The sequence below is a fragment of the Vombatus ursinus genome, unplaced genomic scaffold, assembly GCF_900497805.2.
Source record: "Vombatus ursinus unplaced genomic scaffold, bare-nosed wombat genome assembly UNPS02014778.1, whole genome shotgun sequence".
Lineage (NCBI taxonomy): Eukaryota > Metazoa > Chordata > Mammalia > Diprotodontia > Vombatidae > Vombatus > Vombatus ursinus.
The window spans coordinates 29,580,878-29,596,077 of NW_020954556.1; the positions used below are offsets into that span (position 1 = coordinate 29,580,878).

At 35.6% G+C, this 15,200-nt stretch overlaps 1 protein-coding gene across 3 annotated transcripts in view; it reads left to right on the forward strand.

Annotated features, from left to right (window-relative positions):
* The window catches only part of USP34 (ubiquitin specific peptidase 34), a 317,492-nt gene that overhangs the window by 227,838 nt on the left and 74,454 nt on the right, over positions 1–15,200 (forward strand). For all 3 annotated transcript variants that reach the window (XM_027865141.1, XM_027865140.1, XM_027865142.1), the window contains 9 exons: positions 943–1,126; positions 1,532–1,695; positions 2,523–2,588; positions 4,237–4,383; positions 4,470–4,526; positions 4,630–4,707; positions 6,169–6,263; positions 9,960–10,132; positions 14,692–14,845. In XM_027865141.1, coding sequence (XP_027720942.1) covers positions 943–1,126; positions 1,532–1,695; positions 2,523–2,588; positions 4,237–4,383; positions 4,470–4,526; positions 4,630–4,707; positions 6,169–6,263; positions 9,960–10,132; positions 14,692–14,845 — 1,118 coding nt within the window. The remainder of the gene's footprint in view (positions 1–942; positions 1,127–1,531; positions 1,696–2,522; positions 2,589–4,236; positions 4,384–4,469; positions 4,527–4,629; positions 4,708–6,168; positions 6,264–9,959; positions 10,133–14,691; positions 14,846–15,200) is intronic.

Consider the following 15,200-nt stretch of genomic DNA (forward strand, 5'->3'; position numbering starts at 1 on the left):
TTTTTTTTTTTTTTTTTTTTTGCTTTTTGTTAGGCAGTTGGGGTTAAGTGACTTGCCCAGGGTCACACAGCTAGTAAGTGTCAAGTGTTTAGTCTGAGGACAGATTTGAACTTGGGTCCTCCTAACTTCAGGGCTAGTGCTCTATCCACTGTACCACCTAGCTGCCCCATGTGCTTTTGAGTCTAAAATTTTTCTCCCCCTACTACCTTCCCTAAGGTGCTGTACATATACATTCCTATTAAACATATTTTCACATATTTCATAGTGGTATTGTAAGTAAGAATTAGATCCAATAGGAGGAACTACCAGAAAGAGGAAACAAAACTCAAAAGAAGAAAAAAAATAGCAAATAGTATGCTTCAATCGGCATTCAAAATTCATAGTTCTTTCTTTGGATGTGGATAGCATTTTCTATCATGACACCTTTGGAGATGTCTTAGATCCTTGTATTGCTGGGATGGGCTAAGTCTATCAAAGTTAGTCATTGTACAATGTGGCTGTTATTGTGTACAGCGTTCTCCTGGTTCTGCTCACTTCGCTCAGCGTCAGTCCATACAAGTCTTTCCAGGTTTTTCTGAAGTCTGCCTGCTCATCATTTCTTATAGCACAATAGTATTGTATTACATTCCTATACCCCAACTTGTTCAACCATTGCCCAATTGATGGGCATCCCCTCAATTTCCAACTCTTTGCCACCACAAAAAGAGCTGCTATAAATGTTTTTGTACATGTGGGTCCTTTTACTTTAAGCTTTTAATAGTTTTATTTTAGTCTACAGAAAATGTAGGCTTCTTCAATTTAGTTTTAAGTCAAGCATTAAGAAATCTCAATATTTAAAAGCTGATTCTTTGAAATGACTGATCATTATATTTGTTTATTAAATAAAAGCTGTTTTGTTAGCATACCCACTCTGTGAATTGCTTTTCTCCCCCTGCCCCCCAGGAATTTCTAAGAGATATCTTCAATTTGCTCTTCTTGCTTCCAAGTTTAAAAGATCGACAACAGCCAAAGTGCAAATCTCATTCTTCAAGAGCTGCTGCTTATGATTTGTTAGTAGAAATGGTAAAAGGGTCAGTTGAGAACTATAGGCTTCTACACAACTGGGTAATGGCCCAACATATGCAATGTAAGTATGTTTGCTTATGTTTGACTTTTAGAGTTATTGTCCAAATGAGTAGAGTTGCTTGGATAAGTGAGAGTGTTAGGAAAAAATTCCCATCTACTACAACTAATAATAGGTTTATGGAGGAGAATGACAGGTCTTTATAAGTGCTTGGTATATGTATATTAAAGGTATTAGGTAAAAACCAAGCTATTAACATTTCAATATATTGAAAATGTTGCCTTTGGTATCATGTACCATTTTATCTCATTTTAATGCTTGTGAAAAGTGAAAGAATATTTTGTATGCAATAGGTAAATAATTGAAAGAGTTCCACACTGCTATTAGGAAAGTGTTATGGCATGCTGTTTTATTCTGTCAAATTTTTAACCTAATTTAGATTATTTTGTAATTTCCCCTCCTGCCCAGCATCCCATGCCCCTTACAAGTGGGACTATTGGCCTCATGATGATGTTCGAGCAGAGTGTAGATTTGTTGGCCTAACTAATCTTGGAGCCACTTGTTATTTGGCTTCCACTATTCAGCAACTCTATATGATACCTGAGGCTAGACAAGCTATTTTTACTGCAAAGGTATGTATGGTTTTCCTTTTTTTTTTTTTTTTGCCTCAATGTGGAATTTGTCAAAATGGACATCAAAGTTAAATAGGAGGAGAAAGATGAAATCAACGACTATAGACAGTTTTTGAGCACTGTTTGTCAGTTACAGGGAAGAAATAAATACCAAATTGCAGGGTAAAGAAGTTTTTTTTCTTAAAAATTGGAAAATCTGGGCAGGATTGTAAGTATTAAGGCATCAATAGATTAAAAGATTGAAAATTAGAGAAGATGGAGAAGCAAATGTATGACCAATTAAAGAATAATACTGTCTTTGTAATTAAATGTTTCAAAAGTACAGGAAAGGGAATACAAATTGATATAAAAGTAATCACTATCACTGAGATATCACAGTGTAGCTTCCCTTGAAAATAAACCAGACATGTACATTTATGAAAATAATAAGAGTTAAGATCACCAGTCAGAAAGTGTGTCAATTTTTTTTTTAACATGGTGATAGCTATACCCTTATCATTTTGTTATTTTAATCTGTATGTTCTAAACAAGAATGGGTCTAACCTAGAAATGGATTCTCCCCACCCCCCCACCCCCCACTTTCATGGCTTTAGAAAATTAGACAGATTATGTATAATATCTGGCACAGAAATGCAACTCTTCTGATATCTTCTCCATCTAAAAAGTACTCTCTCTAGTTGTCACTGATACATTTTGGGTATGAGAGGTAATGTGCTAGGAGGCAGTTCCCATACTGAGCATATCAAAGCTCTTCTGTTTATTAGCTTATTAGGTAAGAATTTTATGGTGTTGATCAACAAAAAGTTAATTCTCATTTTGTTTTGTAGTATTCAGAAGATATAAAGCATAAGACTACTCTTCTGGAACTACAGAAAATGTTTACATATTTAATGGTAAGTCTCAAAAATCTCCACTATAGATCTAATGAAATGTCCCTCTCTTACCTCAAAATCAGTATGTCTAAAACTGAACTCTTCATTCCCCGTCATTCAGACTAACTCTCTTAGTTCTGTCATCTGTACCAACTCGTCTCTCGTTCACTAATTTGTAGTTGAGCTGATTTCTGACTTCTCCCTCATTACCTATCCAATCTGATTCTTTTTTAGAGAATAGCTCTTAATTTCTTGCATTATCTTTCAGTTACCATCACCATTACCTTTTATGCCTTCATTCTTAGAGGTCTCTCTTCTTATTTCAGTACCATTACTTTCATCTTCACACTTCTGGTGTCTAAATAGCTGCCTACACTCAACTGCCTATGAAATTTAATCCGGAATATTTAAATTAAAGATGAAAGAAATTACTAACATGTTGAAGGATAGAATCTGAATGGAAAAAAGGAACAGGCATTTATTAAGCACCTACTATGTGCTAAGTGCTTTATAGATATCTAATTCAATCCTCACAACAAGCCTGGGGTGTAGGTATTGTTATCTTCCCTACGTTATAGATGTGAAGCCATGGTTAAATTACTTTCCCAGGATCACACAACCAATAAGTGTTTGAGGTCAGATTTTGAACTCAGGTCTTCCTCATGTCAGGCCCAGCTCTCTGTCTAGTACATCACCTAATTGTCTTTATTAAATTTAACAGGATCTAAAAGGTAGGGGAAGGATGGCCAGATAGCAGTTAATATGCAAATGTTTTGATGATTTCAATAATAATCATAGCTTACATTTGTGTAATAGTTTAAGACTTACAGAGTGATTCACACATTATCTCACTGGATCATCGTGACGCATTAGATTGTTACCCTTGTTTCACATTTGGGAAACTGAGTTTGGCTGCTTGCTTTTTCACATAGCTCATAGGTGGCAGAGCTGAAATTCAGACCCTCCTCTTCTGACCCAGGGATAGTGCTTCTTCCACTATGTCATAGTGCCTAGTGTTTTGAATAATGGAAATTTTAATTCCTTTTTACTCTGCACTGGTGACATTTGAAAGACATTGTGTTCCTGTCAGGAAGGACATTGGGAAATGTCCTGGGTAGTAGAGGACTGGGTTCAAGTCCTAATTCTGATATTTATTACCTGTGGAGACAATATGTAGCACCCATCTCATAGGGTTGGTGTGAAGATTATATGAGATGACATCTCACCAAAAAAAGACAGTACCAGAGAATAAAACTAGCAGCAGTGGTAGATACTTTACATGGTCAAATATTGGCTTAATGGGTGGAAAAACAACCTAAGAATAAAACAGGTCTCATGTGAGGAAACTGCCCATTTGGAGAGTTAATGTCTTCCCCCTTGGTGGACCTTTTTTAAGCAGAGTCTGGATGAATGCCTGCCAGTGATACGGTAGAGGGGTTGTCTGCCTTAAGTAATGGTTGTATTAGATGGTTTCTGAGCTCCTTTCCCTTCTATGGAGAAAAATGTAAGATTTCCTTTATGTTTATTGCTTCACTTAGTTTTAGAATGGTATGATTGTTAATTGTGACTAATACTTGCAATGTAAAAAAGTAAGTGTGTGCATTTTGTGTAGTGTGTATAGATAGTATGTCCCTTATGTAGATATATTTCATGTTCTTTTTATTTTTAGGAAAGTGAATGCAAAGCTTATAATCCTAGACCTTTCTGCAAAACTTATACTATGGATAAACAACCACTGAATACTGGTGAACAAAAAGACATGACAGAATTCTTCACTGATTTAATAACAAAAATCGAAGAAATGTCTCCAGAACTGGTAGATATCTGAATAGTAGTAGGGTTCTTTGAAATGTATAGCTTTGTTCAAATTCATATTACTGATTTTTTGCATTTATTTTCTAGAAAAATACAGTGAAAAGTTTGTTTGGTGGTGTCATTACAAACAATGTTGTCTCATTGGTAAGTATTTTGTCATTTTTCTAGAGTTAATAATTTCTCATTTAGGTTCTATGAACAACTTACTTATCTTTTTTTTTTTTTTAAACTATTATTACTTGGTCAGGATTGTGAACATGTCAGTCAGACTGCTGAAGAATTCTATACTGTGAGATGCCAGGTGGCTGATATGAAGAACATTTATGTAAGTAATTCCAGACACAGTTTTAAGAAATCGTTAAGCTCTGTCACTGTATGAAGAAAATCCTTAACTTTCAGGCAGGCTATGTTCTGAGTTAATATAAGTTAGTTATTTATTATTTAAAATTCCTTTTCCCATAGAAATATACTTAGTGTGTAGATCCCTATATCAGTACACAATATTAATTCAGAACTACACTAAAAGTACTACAGAACAAAATTACTCAATGTGAGAGTGTTTCTATTGGAAAACATATTTACAATTCTCCCTTCGTATTTCAGAAACATTTTTGTCCCTATCCTTGCATAGGGAATGGAGACTTCACGGCTACCTGCTTGCCAGGCAGTAAGAGTGAGGTTTCTCTTTAGATCCAAGCTATTAGTGAGAACCAATTCAGAAGAGTTGAGGAGAAGTAGGCTGGATTTCTAGAGGAGTTGTAGGGATTGGGCCTTCTTCCTGCAGGGTAAAACCCTTGGGATCTTTGTTTGTCCTAGTCTAGGTCACTTTGCATTCCCTTTGGTTTTTCTTTCATATATCCAATGACTTACTTCCTCTTCCATTTCTCCTCCCACCACCTTCACCCTCTCGAAAAAACTGTTTTTCTTACTTTTAACAAGCAAGGTTATCCATGGCTTCTAGTTAGTCCTTTCCCACGTTTTTCCCCTTTTTTAAAACTCAGACTGTTTCTTTGTTCATTTAGAACATATAAAGAAAAGTTTCTTTACTGAAGAGTAGAATATATATTTTAGAGAAGAAAAAAGACTCAGGCCATTTTGTATATTTTATCATAGTACCTCAGGAGAGGGATGGAAATTTGAGGGTAAAAAATAGCTTTGCATCCCCTGGAACTCGAAGGAGAGATTGTCAATATCTTGCTCCTGGAGATTTGGACAAGACCGGTTTTGGAGCTGGGAGTATTGGGCAAGGAAGAATAACTTTAGAAATTAAATTCCTCACCTTCTTTATTAGGCTGCTACCTTGGAGCATCACTCTTTCCTAATCCTTTGACCAAGAAGGATGGTGTAGAAAATCCCAGACATCTAGGGAGAGGGTTCAGAAGAGGTGTTGGGACCTGTGGTCCACTGGGCTAAGGCCTTGTTCTTTATGCATATTCAATTGTAATAAAATAATTTTTTTAGGTCTTGATAGAGGTGCAATTTTAGAATTACCCCTTTATATTTTACTGATGGAGCCCTTTCATTGGTATTTGTGGTAGAAATTTGGTTTGACTACATGGTTGATTTTTTTTACTCAATCAAAACGTATGTACTTGTCCCCTGTGAAGATTCAGTAATTTCTAAAACACCAGTCTCAAAGCAGTGAGAAAGTAAAAGGAAAATTCTAATTTAAAATGCCAGTTGTCTACCAGTTTTTCCCTTTGGAAGCTGCCTTTTCTAAAACATTAAAAAATTAACATTTTTTTTGGAATAATAATACAGTCATTTATTTCATTTATTTGCACAGGAATCTCTTGATGAAGTAACTATTAAAGATACATTAGAAGGTGACAACATGTACACTTGTTCTCATTGTGGAAAGAAAGTAAGAGCTGAAAAAAGGTAATTTATGAAAAAATCAGTTAAAAAAACTTTTTAATGTTTATAGTATTATAGGTTCTCATAATTGGAATGAATCTTGGAAGCTAACTCTTCAACTCACACCTATCTTCTGAATTCCCAACAAATACTCATCCAGCTTTTACTTGAAGACCTCCAATGAGGTATAATGTACTACCTCTTGAGGCATTCCATTTTGTTTTGGTTAATGCTGGTTTAAAAAAAGGTTTCCCTTAAATTAAGCATAAATTTGCCTCAATAAGCATTTATTAAGTGCTTAACTATGTGACAGAAGCTGTCCTTGAGACCGCATGTAGAAACTGAAATGAAACAATCTCTACTCTCCAGCTTACATTCTAATGGAAGATGAGAAATACATATGTAAGTATATGCAGAATAATTACTTAAGAGAATAAATACAAGGTAGTTTGGGAGGTAGGGCAGTAGCAGTTAAGAGAATCAGTAAAGATTATATGTAAAAGATGATATTTAGGTAGAGGTTAGGATAGAAATGAGAAATGGGGTTCCATGTGTGAAGACTAGAGAGAAGGCTGGGTTAGTTTAACTATATCACGGAGTATAGGAGGGGGAATTAATGTACACTGAGGCTATAAAGATAGGTTGGGACCAGGTTGTGAAGGGATTGAAAAGCTAATTGGAAGGGTTTACATTTTAACTTAGAGGCAATTAGAAGCCATTTTAGTTTTTTAATCAAGAGAATGGCACAATCAGATCTTTGTCTAACTATATAATCACTTTGGCAAATATGTGAAGAACAGAATGGAGTGAGTAGAAAAGATTTGAGGCAGGAGTTGTAATATACCCTAGACTACTCATTCAGGTCTTAACTAAAGTCATAACTATTGGAGTAGAGAGAAAGGGGTCTTAATGTGAAACATTTTGGAAGTAGAAACAGCAAAATTTGCCAACTGATTGGATATGACTCTTTACTTCTACCCATCACTTACTCCTCATTCTGTCCTCTCAGAACAAGCATAAACCTATTTCTTCTTCCTTCTGATAGTCCTTGAAATATATAAAGACACCTCTCATATTCCCCGTATAAATAGTCTCAACTCTAGGCTAAATATTCCTACAGCTGATTCTCATATGACATGAAAGGCTTTAAGCCTTTCACCATCCCAGTTGTTCAATAGATACTATTCAGTTCGTTAATTTTCTTTCTAAAATATATCTCTCCGAAAATAAGAATCCAGATGTCTGACCAGGACAGAATAGAGGGTTGTATTATTTTACCCTACTGTGACCCTATGCTTCTGTTAATGCTGCTTTAGATCCTATTAGCTTTCTTGGCTGCCATTATCTCATTGTTAAACTTGCCATCCACTAAAAGCCATAGAACTTTTTCAGATGAACTGCTAGCTTCAGTTTCTCATCCTTCTTGTGAATTTTTTTTCCAACTCAGATGTGAAATTTTGAAATTTGCCATTTTGAACAGGGATCATTAGAAAGTCATTAACAACATAGAAAAGAAGGAAAAATGAATTGTAAAGCTATCTGCTAAAGGACTCATAGATGTTACCTGTGAATTATGGGGGAAAGTCAAGTTACTTTGAGTGTTAGGCAATCTAGTGAGGACAGTTATTAACTGCAATGAGGAGAAAATGGGAAATAAGATGTAGGGTAGACCAAATTATGAAAGAACTATAGGCAACTCCTTTAGAGATGTAATTTGGTGGCAGTATGGGAGCAAAAGAAGAGCAATGGATTAGGAATCCAGAAACCTAAGCTGTAGTGCATACTCTGTCACTAAGTATCTGTATAGTATAAGTTAAGATTATAAGATCACAGATTTAGAGGTTGAAGGGACCCTAGAGGTTATCTTGTCAAAGATGCCAGTTTTACAGATTAACAATCAACTATTTAAAAGCCTACCATATTCCACATGATTGGTTCCAGAAAGAAGAAGCTAAGACCTGAATAAGTTACCTGGGCTTCAGTTTCTTCATCCATCTGTAATATGAAAAGGTTTAATTAGATGATCTCTACCTTCATTGTAGCGCCAGAGTTGTTTAAGAGGAATTTTAGCTCTGCACGTAATAATTGAAGCCAAAAATAAAGTAAGTTTCTGAGAAAGAAAATGGAGAATGATAGGACCTGAGGACTGAGGTCTAATCCCTGGGAAAATGCCCTGATTTGGGGGTGGGAAGGAGGGCTTGGAAGGAATTGTAGATAAAAGAGACGATAGGATTTAGTCAAGTAGTGTAGTGCTATAAAATCTGACTAAAGAAAGGTTTTCAGTGTGAGATGCCTCACAAAGGTCAAAAAGGAAAGACAAACAGTAGAAAGAGTAGGGGCGCCTGAGTTGAAATCCTTTTTCTGCTTCTTAGTATCTCTGTGACCTTGGGAAAGTCATTTCATCTCTAGGCCTCAACTTCCACATCTGTAAAATAAGGTGGTTGGGTTGGATTGTTCTAAATCTGTGATTTTGTTAGTCTCATGGATTTGGCATCCAGTCGGGTATTCATGAAGAACCTACTATGTACTAGGCACTTGAACAAAAATAGTTATGGGATCTTTGTATATAGTTTTGTAGAATGGAGGAGTTTGAAACTACATTACAGTGAGTTAAGGAAGGAATAATGAGGCATCAAGTATTGACCTCTTCTGTGTTTGGCAGTGAAAGGAAAAATGTCATTGGGACCTCTCAAGATAGGATGTTTAAAGATGAAGACTAAGGATCCAGTGAAATATGAGACTTTGAATATGCTGAAGAAAGGAGAGAATAAATGTGAAATCAGTGTCCTTCAGTAGATATAATCATAACTGATCAGATTTAACCTTTTGCCAAATACTTCACATACCATGACACATGTAGTGTTTTTCATTAGTTAGTAAGGAAGATATATACCTCTTCTAACATGGCATGGAAAGATGAAGGGAAAGTTACAGAGATACTTATGTGAAAGTCATGAGAGTTGATTACTGAAGAAGCTCAAGTCAGGTGGCCTTCAACTTCTCAACAAAGCATGAAATGAAATTTTCTTCTTTGAAGACAAAGATAAAATTTGAGAAATAAAGGAAAACAATGATTTATAATAGCTACTTTTTAAAGGATGGCACTAGAGAATCAAATAATTAATGAAGGAAATCCTTATTTGCTTCAAAGGGTCCATTCAAGTTGAATAATACAAGTGTGTAGCAGGCTAGAGCTACACATTTCTAAGTCATTCTCCAGCAGCAAGGATTTTGCACTTTTAGAGTAGGAGTAGAAAAATATTCTGTGCAGTTGGTGCAGAGTCATGGATTGGCAGAAGGCCAGAAAGAAAAAGTAATTTATGTAAAAGGACTAATTGACTGAGAATGGATGAGCAATTATTAGTGTTGAAGAGGGCAAATCGGTAGGGAGTGGGAAAACTACTATTTAAAAATGCTATGGTTGGAAGTTTAGGACATACCCAGGCTATCTAATTTTCAGTGGAAATGAGTGGTCAGTGGTATTAAGGAAGGCAAAGATATAGATGTTGAAGTCACCAAGGATTATGTAACTAGGGAAAACATGAGTCAGATGCTGAATTATCTAAGAAGTCTTGTTTTATTACTGTGTAAATTTTACTTGCATTCAGTTGAAAGTAGACTATAATTAAAGAAGGAATTTGAATCCCAGAAAGTGCTGGAAAATGTTGTTAAGAATATTTTTTAACACATACTCTTATTAATTTTGGAATTCTGTTTTAGGGCATGTTTTAAGAAATTACCTCGCATCTTGAGTTTTAATACAATGAGATATACTTTTAATATGGTTACCATGATGAAGGAGAAAGTAAATACACACTTTTCATTCCCTTTACGTTTGGATATGACTCCTTATACGGAAGATTTCCTCATGGGCAAGTGTGACAGAAAAGAAGGTAATTGATATTTAAATTGTTTTTCCTTAAAAATTACATGCTTATTCTAGACTAGACAATTCCAAAATGATAGTTCCTTTTCAAGAAGAAAAAGGTTATTTTTGTGTTCAAAGAGACTAAGTTGAATATGAATTGAAGGTTCTTGTCATAAATCAGTAAATATGCTTTTATTTAGTGCCTGCAATTAATCAGGCACAGTATTAGGAAGAGACTGAGGTATCAAGGATAATGCCTTGGTTATAAGCTTGGGAGACCTGAAGGAAGACCATTTGACAAATACTGGGAAGTTTGGAGGAAGGTTTGGCGGTTGAGTGGGGGAAATAACCCGTTCAGATTTGGTCGTGTTTGTTCAAGATGTCTCTTGGACATCAGTTTGAAATATCCAGCATACAACTGTTGATGTGGAACTGAAGATCAGTGGAAAGACTAGGATTGGATCTATAGATCTAGAAGTCATCTGCCTAGAGATACTAACTAAATTCATGGGTGCTGACACCAAGAGAGACAATGTAGAGGGAGAAGAGAAGAGCCCCTGGGACAGAACCTTCAGGAATACCCAGAGTTATTGGGTGTGATGTGGGTGATGAGCCAGCAAAAGACAAAAGAGGAGGAGAACCAGGAGAAAGTAGGGTCCTGAAAACCAAGAGGGGAAAGTATGGTTAGCAGTGTCAACTGCAGCAGATAGGTCAGTAAAGATAGATAAAACACCATTACATTTGTTAATTAGGAGATCAGTCGTTAACTTTGAATTAAATAGCTTTAGTTGAGCATTATAAGGTTGAATGATATTATAAAAGCAAATAAGTAAAAGGACAGGAAGAAGAAGAAGTGACTGTAGATGGTTTTCAATGAGTTTGGCTGGGAAAGAGAAGAGAGCTTTAAAAGGAAAGCTTAAAGAGTTGGTAGTTTTCTAGTGAAGTTTTTTTTAAGAATTGACAAGATTTGAGCATGTTTGGAGGCAATAGTCAGGCAAGGAAGAGAGGGGGAATGATTGAGGATGCAATGTACTAGAGAAGATAGATAGGGATGTGGCCTTGTTGAGGAAAAAAGCCATCCGCTACTTTTTGTTAGAGCCTCGTGGAAAGTTGATGGGGAGATAATTTCGAGGATGGAATGATGGAAAACTGACTCAATTTTCTCAACAAAGTCAGACTCTCAGCCAGAGAGTTGAGACAGTTGTGTGAGGCACAAAGATGGAAACAAATTAGAATCACTTTTATGGAGGATGGGTTGGGGAATCATTTAGGGAGGAATAAAAGGACTGTTTTTGCAGTGGTGAGGGCCCAGTTAAAGTTAGATAACAGAATTTTGTAATATACATACTCAGCAAGGCTGTGAGACTGCTGGAGAGTGGCAGATAGTGAAATTAATCCAATGCTGAAATTTTGCAAAAATCAACACAGTAAGACAAGAGTCAAAAAATTCAAGTGCAGACGACAATTTCGAGTTGAAATGACTGACTTTTGGGTTGAGATTTGAGAGGAAAGAGAGTGAAGTCAAAACGCAGGTAATTGCCTGAAAGAGTATTGAGGACTGGAGAATCTCAAAAAGGATGCAGAAAATAGGTGTTTAGGAGTGGTGAGAAAACAAGGAGAAGTGTAATGATAGATGATTATGGTCTAATAGAGAAATATCAAAGTTAGGGAAGTAGAACACTCCCTGTTATCTGGGTCATGGTGAGATATATTGTGTGACTGAGGTCCAGTGAATGAGGTTGAGGAATTGAAGGAGTTGGAGGAAGTATCTGTGTCTCTAAGGACTAGAGTTAACGGGATGAAGATCATGAGTCAGATGCTGAACTCCTTAAGAAAGGAGGAGTTGGTATGCTACAGCCACCATAATTTCATTTGGGCAGAAAATTTTGATGGAGTAGATGTCAGAGAGGGAGAGACTGTCTAGTGATGGTAAAAGGAGAATCTGGAAGTAGCAGTGGCAAGCAAGGTCTATTCCAGCTCCTCTTTGAGGATCAAATGGTTATGTAGGCTTAAGTCTGTATTTGGCCCCACGGTGACTGCACCTGCTCTTGCACTTACTCCAAGGTACTCCAGGGTTTCTGGGGGATAGTAGGTCAGTTGGGCATAAACTCAGTTTGATCTTAATAGTGCAATCAGTAGTACTCTGTTGCAAATACTTGACCATGCACTTTGTAACAGTTTTATTGATGCCAACTACATAGATAGGAAACAGAATCCTATGTAAAACCCAGCATGCATTTATTAAGTACTGAATATGTGTAAGACTTGTCCTAGTTTCCAGGGAGTTGAAAGGCAAAAAGAGAAACAGTCCCTGACCTCAAGGAGCTTGCATGCTTTTGTGGGGAAAATAACCTGTAAAAAGAAATATATACTTGATAATTCACAGAGGAAAATACAAGCCCTAATAATGAGTTGATCAGGAAAAATTGCCTGTGAAAAGTAATGAGGGAGTTGAGAGTGCTGATCCTAAAGTCACAGCACTTGACTTCATATATCCTTTAACCTCTCTTGGCCTCAATTTCTTCATCTGTAAAATGATAGTATGGGAGTAAGTGAGCTCTAAGGTTTCTCTTAGTCCCTGAACCGTGGCTACTGCCAACATTTTCTGAAAACTAGGTGCCAGCCTTCCATTTACCATCACATCCAAATCCCTCAAATTGAATTATGTGGGGGCAGCTAGGTGGCACAGTGGATAGAACACTGGCTCTGGATTCAGGAGGACGTCAGTCCAAATCCGGCCTCGAGACACATATCACTCACTAGCTGTGTGACCCTGGGCAAGTCACTTAACCCCATTGACTAACCAAATTTTAAAAAAAATTGCATTATGTGGCCATTCACAAATAAATAATAATAGTAAATCATTGTCCACTTTTGATCTTTGTTTCTTTTTGTTGTTGTAGTCTCTGTAACAGTATATGTATGCTTTTCATAAAATACTGATTTCTTTGCACTTTTTCATGTTTTTATGTTTTCTATTATTTCTAATACTGTATTGATGTTTTCTCTTAAATTGGTGTATATGTTTGTTCTGCCTCTAGTCTTTGAACATTTTCATTCTGTCTCATTTTTCAGTATTACAAATAAGAAAACTGTAAATATTTTTGTACAGATAGTTGGGTATATTCCCAACAGGTGGATTTACTGAGTCAACAGTTATGATAGATTTTTATGGGTTTTTTTTTTTCATAGTTTGCATTGCTCTTAAAAAAAATTCCACCAATTAGCAAGAAGACTTAAAATGTATTAGTATCTCTCTTTCCCTATGGCCCCATGAGCGTTGAGTTTTTTATTTTATTCATTTTTAACCAAATGAGTTGTAAGGGGATTTCTCAAAGTATTAGTGAGATTGACCATTTTTCTATATCACTGTTTATAATTGTATGTTGTACAAGTTATCAGTTCTTTTATTTTTTTTTGTCATTACTTGTCATAAACTTGTATCATTTCCTTATAGATAGTGTATATAATGGTATTTTTCAGATATATTTTGCAATAAACTTTTTTTCCAATTAGTACTTTTTTAGTTTTTTTCTTTTATAAACACACATATATGCACATAAAATAATTGTTTAGTCTTATTTTTCAGTTGTGTCCGACTATTTATGACCCCATTAGGAGTTTTCTTGACAAAGGTACTGGAGTGGTTTGACATTTCCTTCTCCAGTTCATTTGACAGATGAGGAAACTGAAGCAAACAGAGTTAAATGACTCGCCCAGGGTCACACTGCTAATAAGAACTTGAGTCCTCCAGACTCCACAGCCAGCACTTTATCCTCTGCACCATCTAACTGCTCCCATGTGCATGTGCATGCATGTGCACACAAAACACACACACACGCGGTTAACTTTTGATCCAGCTGGAATTTATTTTGCATTTGTTATGTACTTTCAACCTATTTTTGCCACTTTGCTGTCCAATTTTGTCAATCTGTTGAAATTCTTTCCCCACTGTTTGAAATATCCAAGTTTCCTGTTAGCTTGTAAGCCTATTGTTAGAAAGAATGATATTTTCTTTTTTTCATTTCCATATATCTGCACAAAGTACCTAATGTACAATGTGTAAATGCTTCAGTAAATGCTTTTGATGACTCAAGCAATGTTAATGCCACTGGTGAAGCACTCCATTTTCCTTTTAAGGCTAAAGGGGCAGCATCTACTTGTCCAAAGTGTATGAGGGCACTTGTGACCATGTTCACATTAATATCCTCCAAGACTAGAGGAAGTGTGCCCATTTTATATTGCCTAAAAAAAGTGAGTGTTAACTAGATTTTTTAAAAATTAAACATTTGTATGTTCTTTTAGAATTTATTATGTAACAGCCATATGATAACAAATTTGTTTTAATAGCAACATAAAAGCACGTGCACCTTGCTGTTATGTAAAAATAATATTGATGAGTTTATAGGTATTTAGTAAATTACAAGGATGTGTCCATTTGAACAAAGTACTTATAACTTATGTATTAAATTTTATAGAATAACAAAGGTATCATTTTATAAATTGGTATCAGTGATATACATGATTAAAATACACTAAAGCTTAAAGGAATGAATTACCTTTTTATTATGTAAATGATTTCAGGTTTTAAGGAGGAAGTTGATCTTGGAAAAGAAACTGAGAGCTATGAGTATGATTTGATTGGAGTGACAGTTCATACAGGAACAGCTGATGGTGGTCACTATTACAGCTTCATTAGGGATATAGTGAATCCTCATGCTTATAAGAACAACAAATGGTGAGTTAAGAGCATTATAAAATTAATGTTTGGATATTTCAGTTATATTTATGTTGCTAAAATATATATTCTATAACCTTTAAATTATTTCCTGTGGTAGTTTTTTCTTTCTTTTTATCTCTAGTATTTAACATGGTACCTGACACATAGTAAGAATTTAAATGCTTTCGGACTGACTTAAATTGGATTATATGTTTTTTTCAAGTTTTCCATGTAGTAATACCATTATAAAATGAAGAGAGGAAGTAGAGACTAATTGGCAGTTTAGAACTTTGGAGAATTTGACACTTTGTATCTGTAATTAAATCAGTGTAAGTATTCCTCCCCACATGTTTCCATGCCTTAATTTACAGTT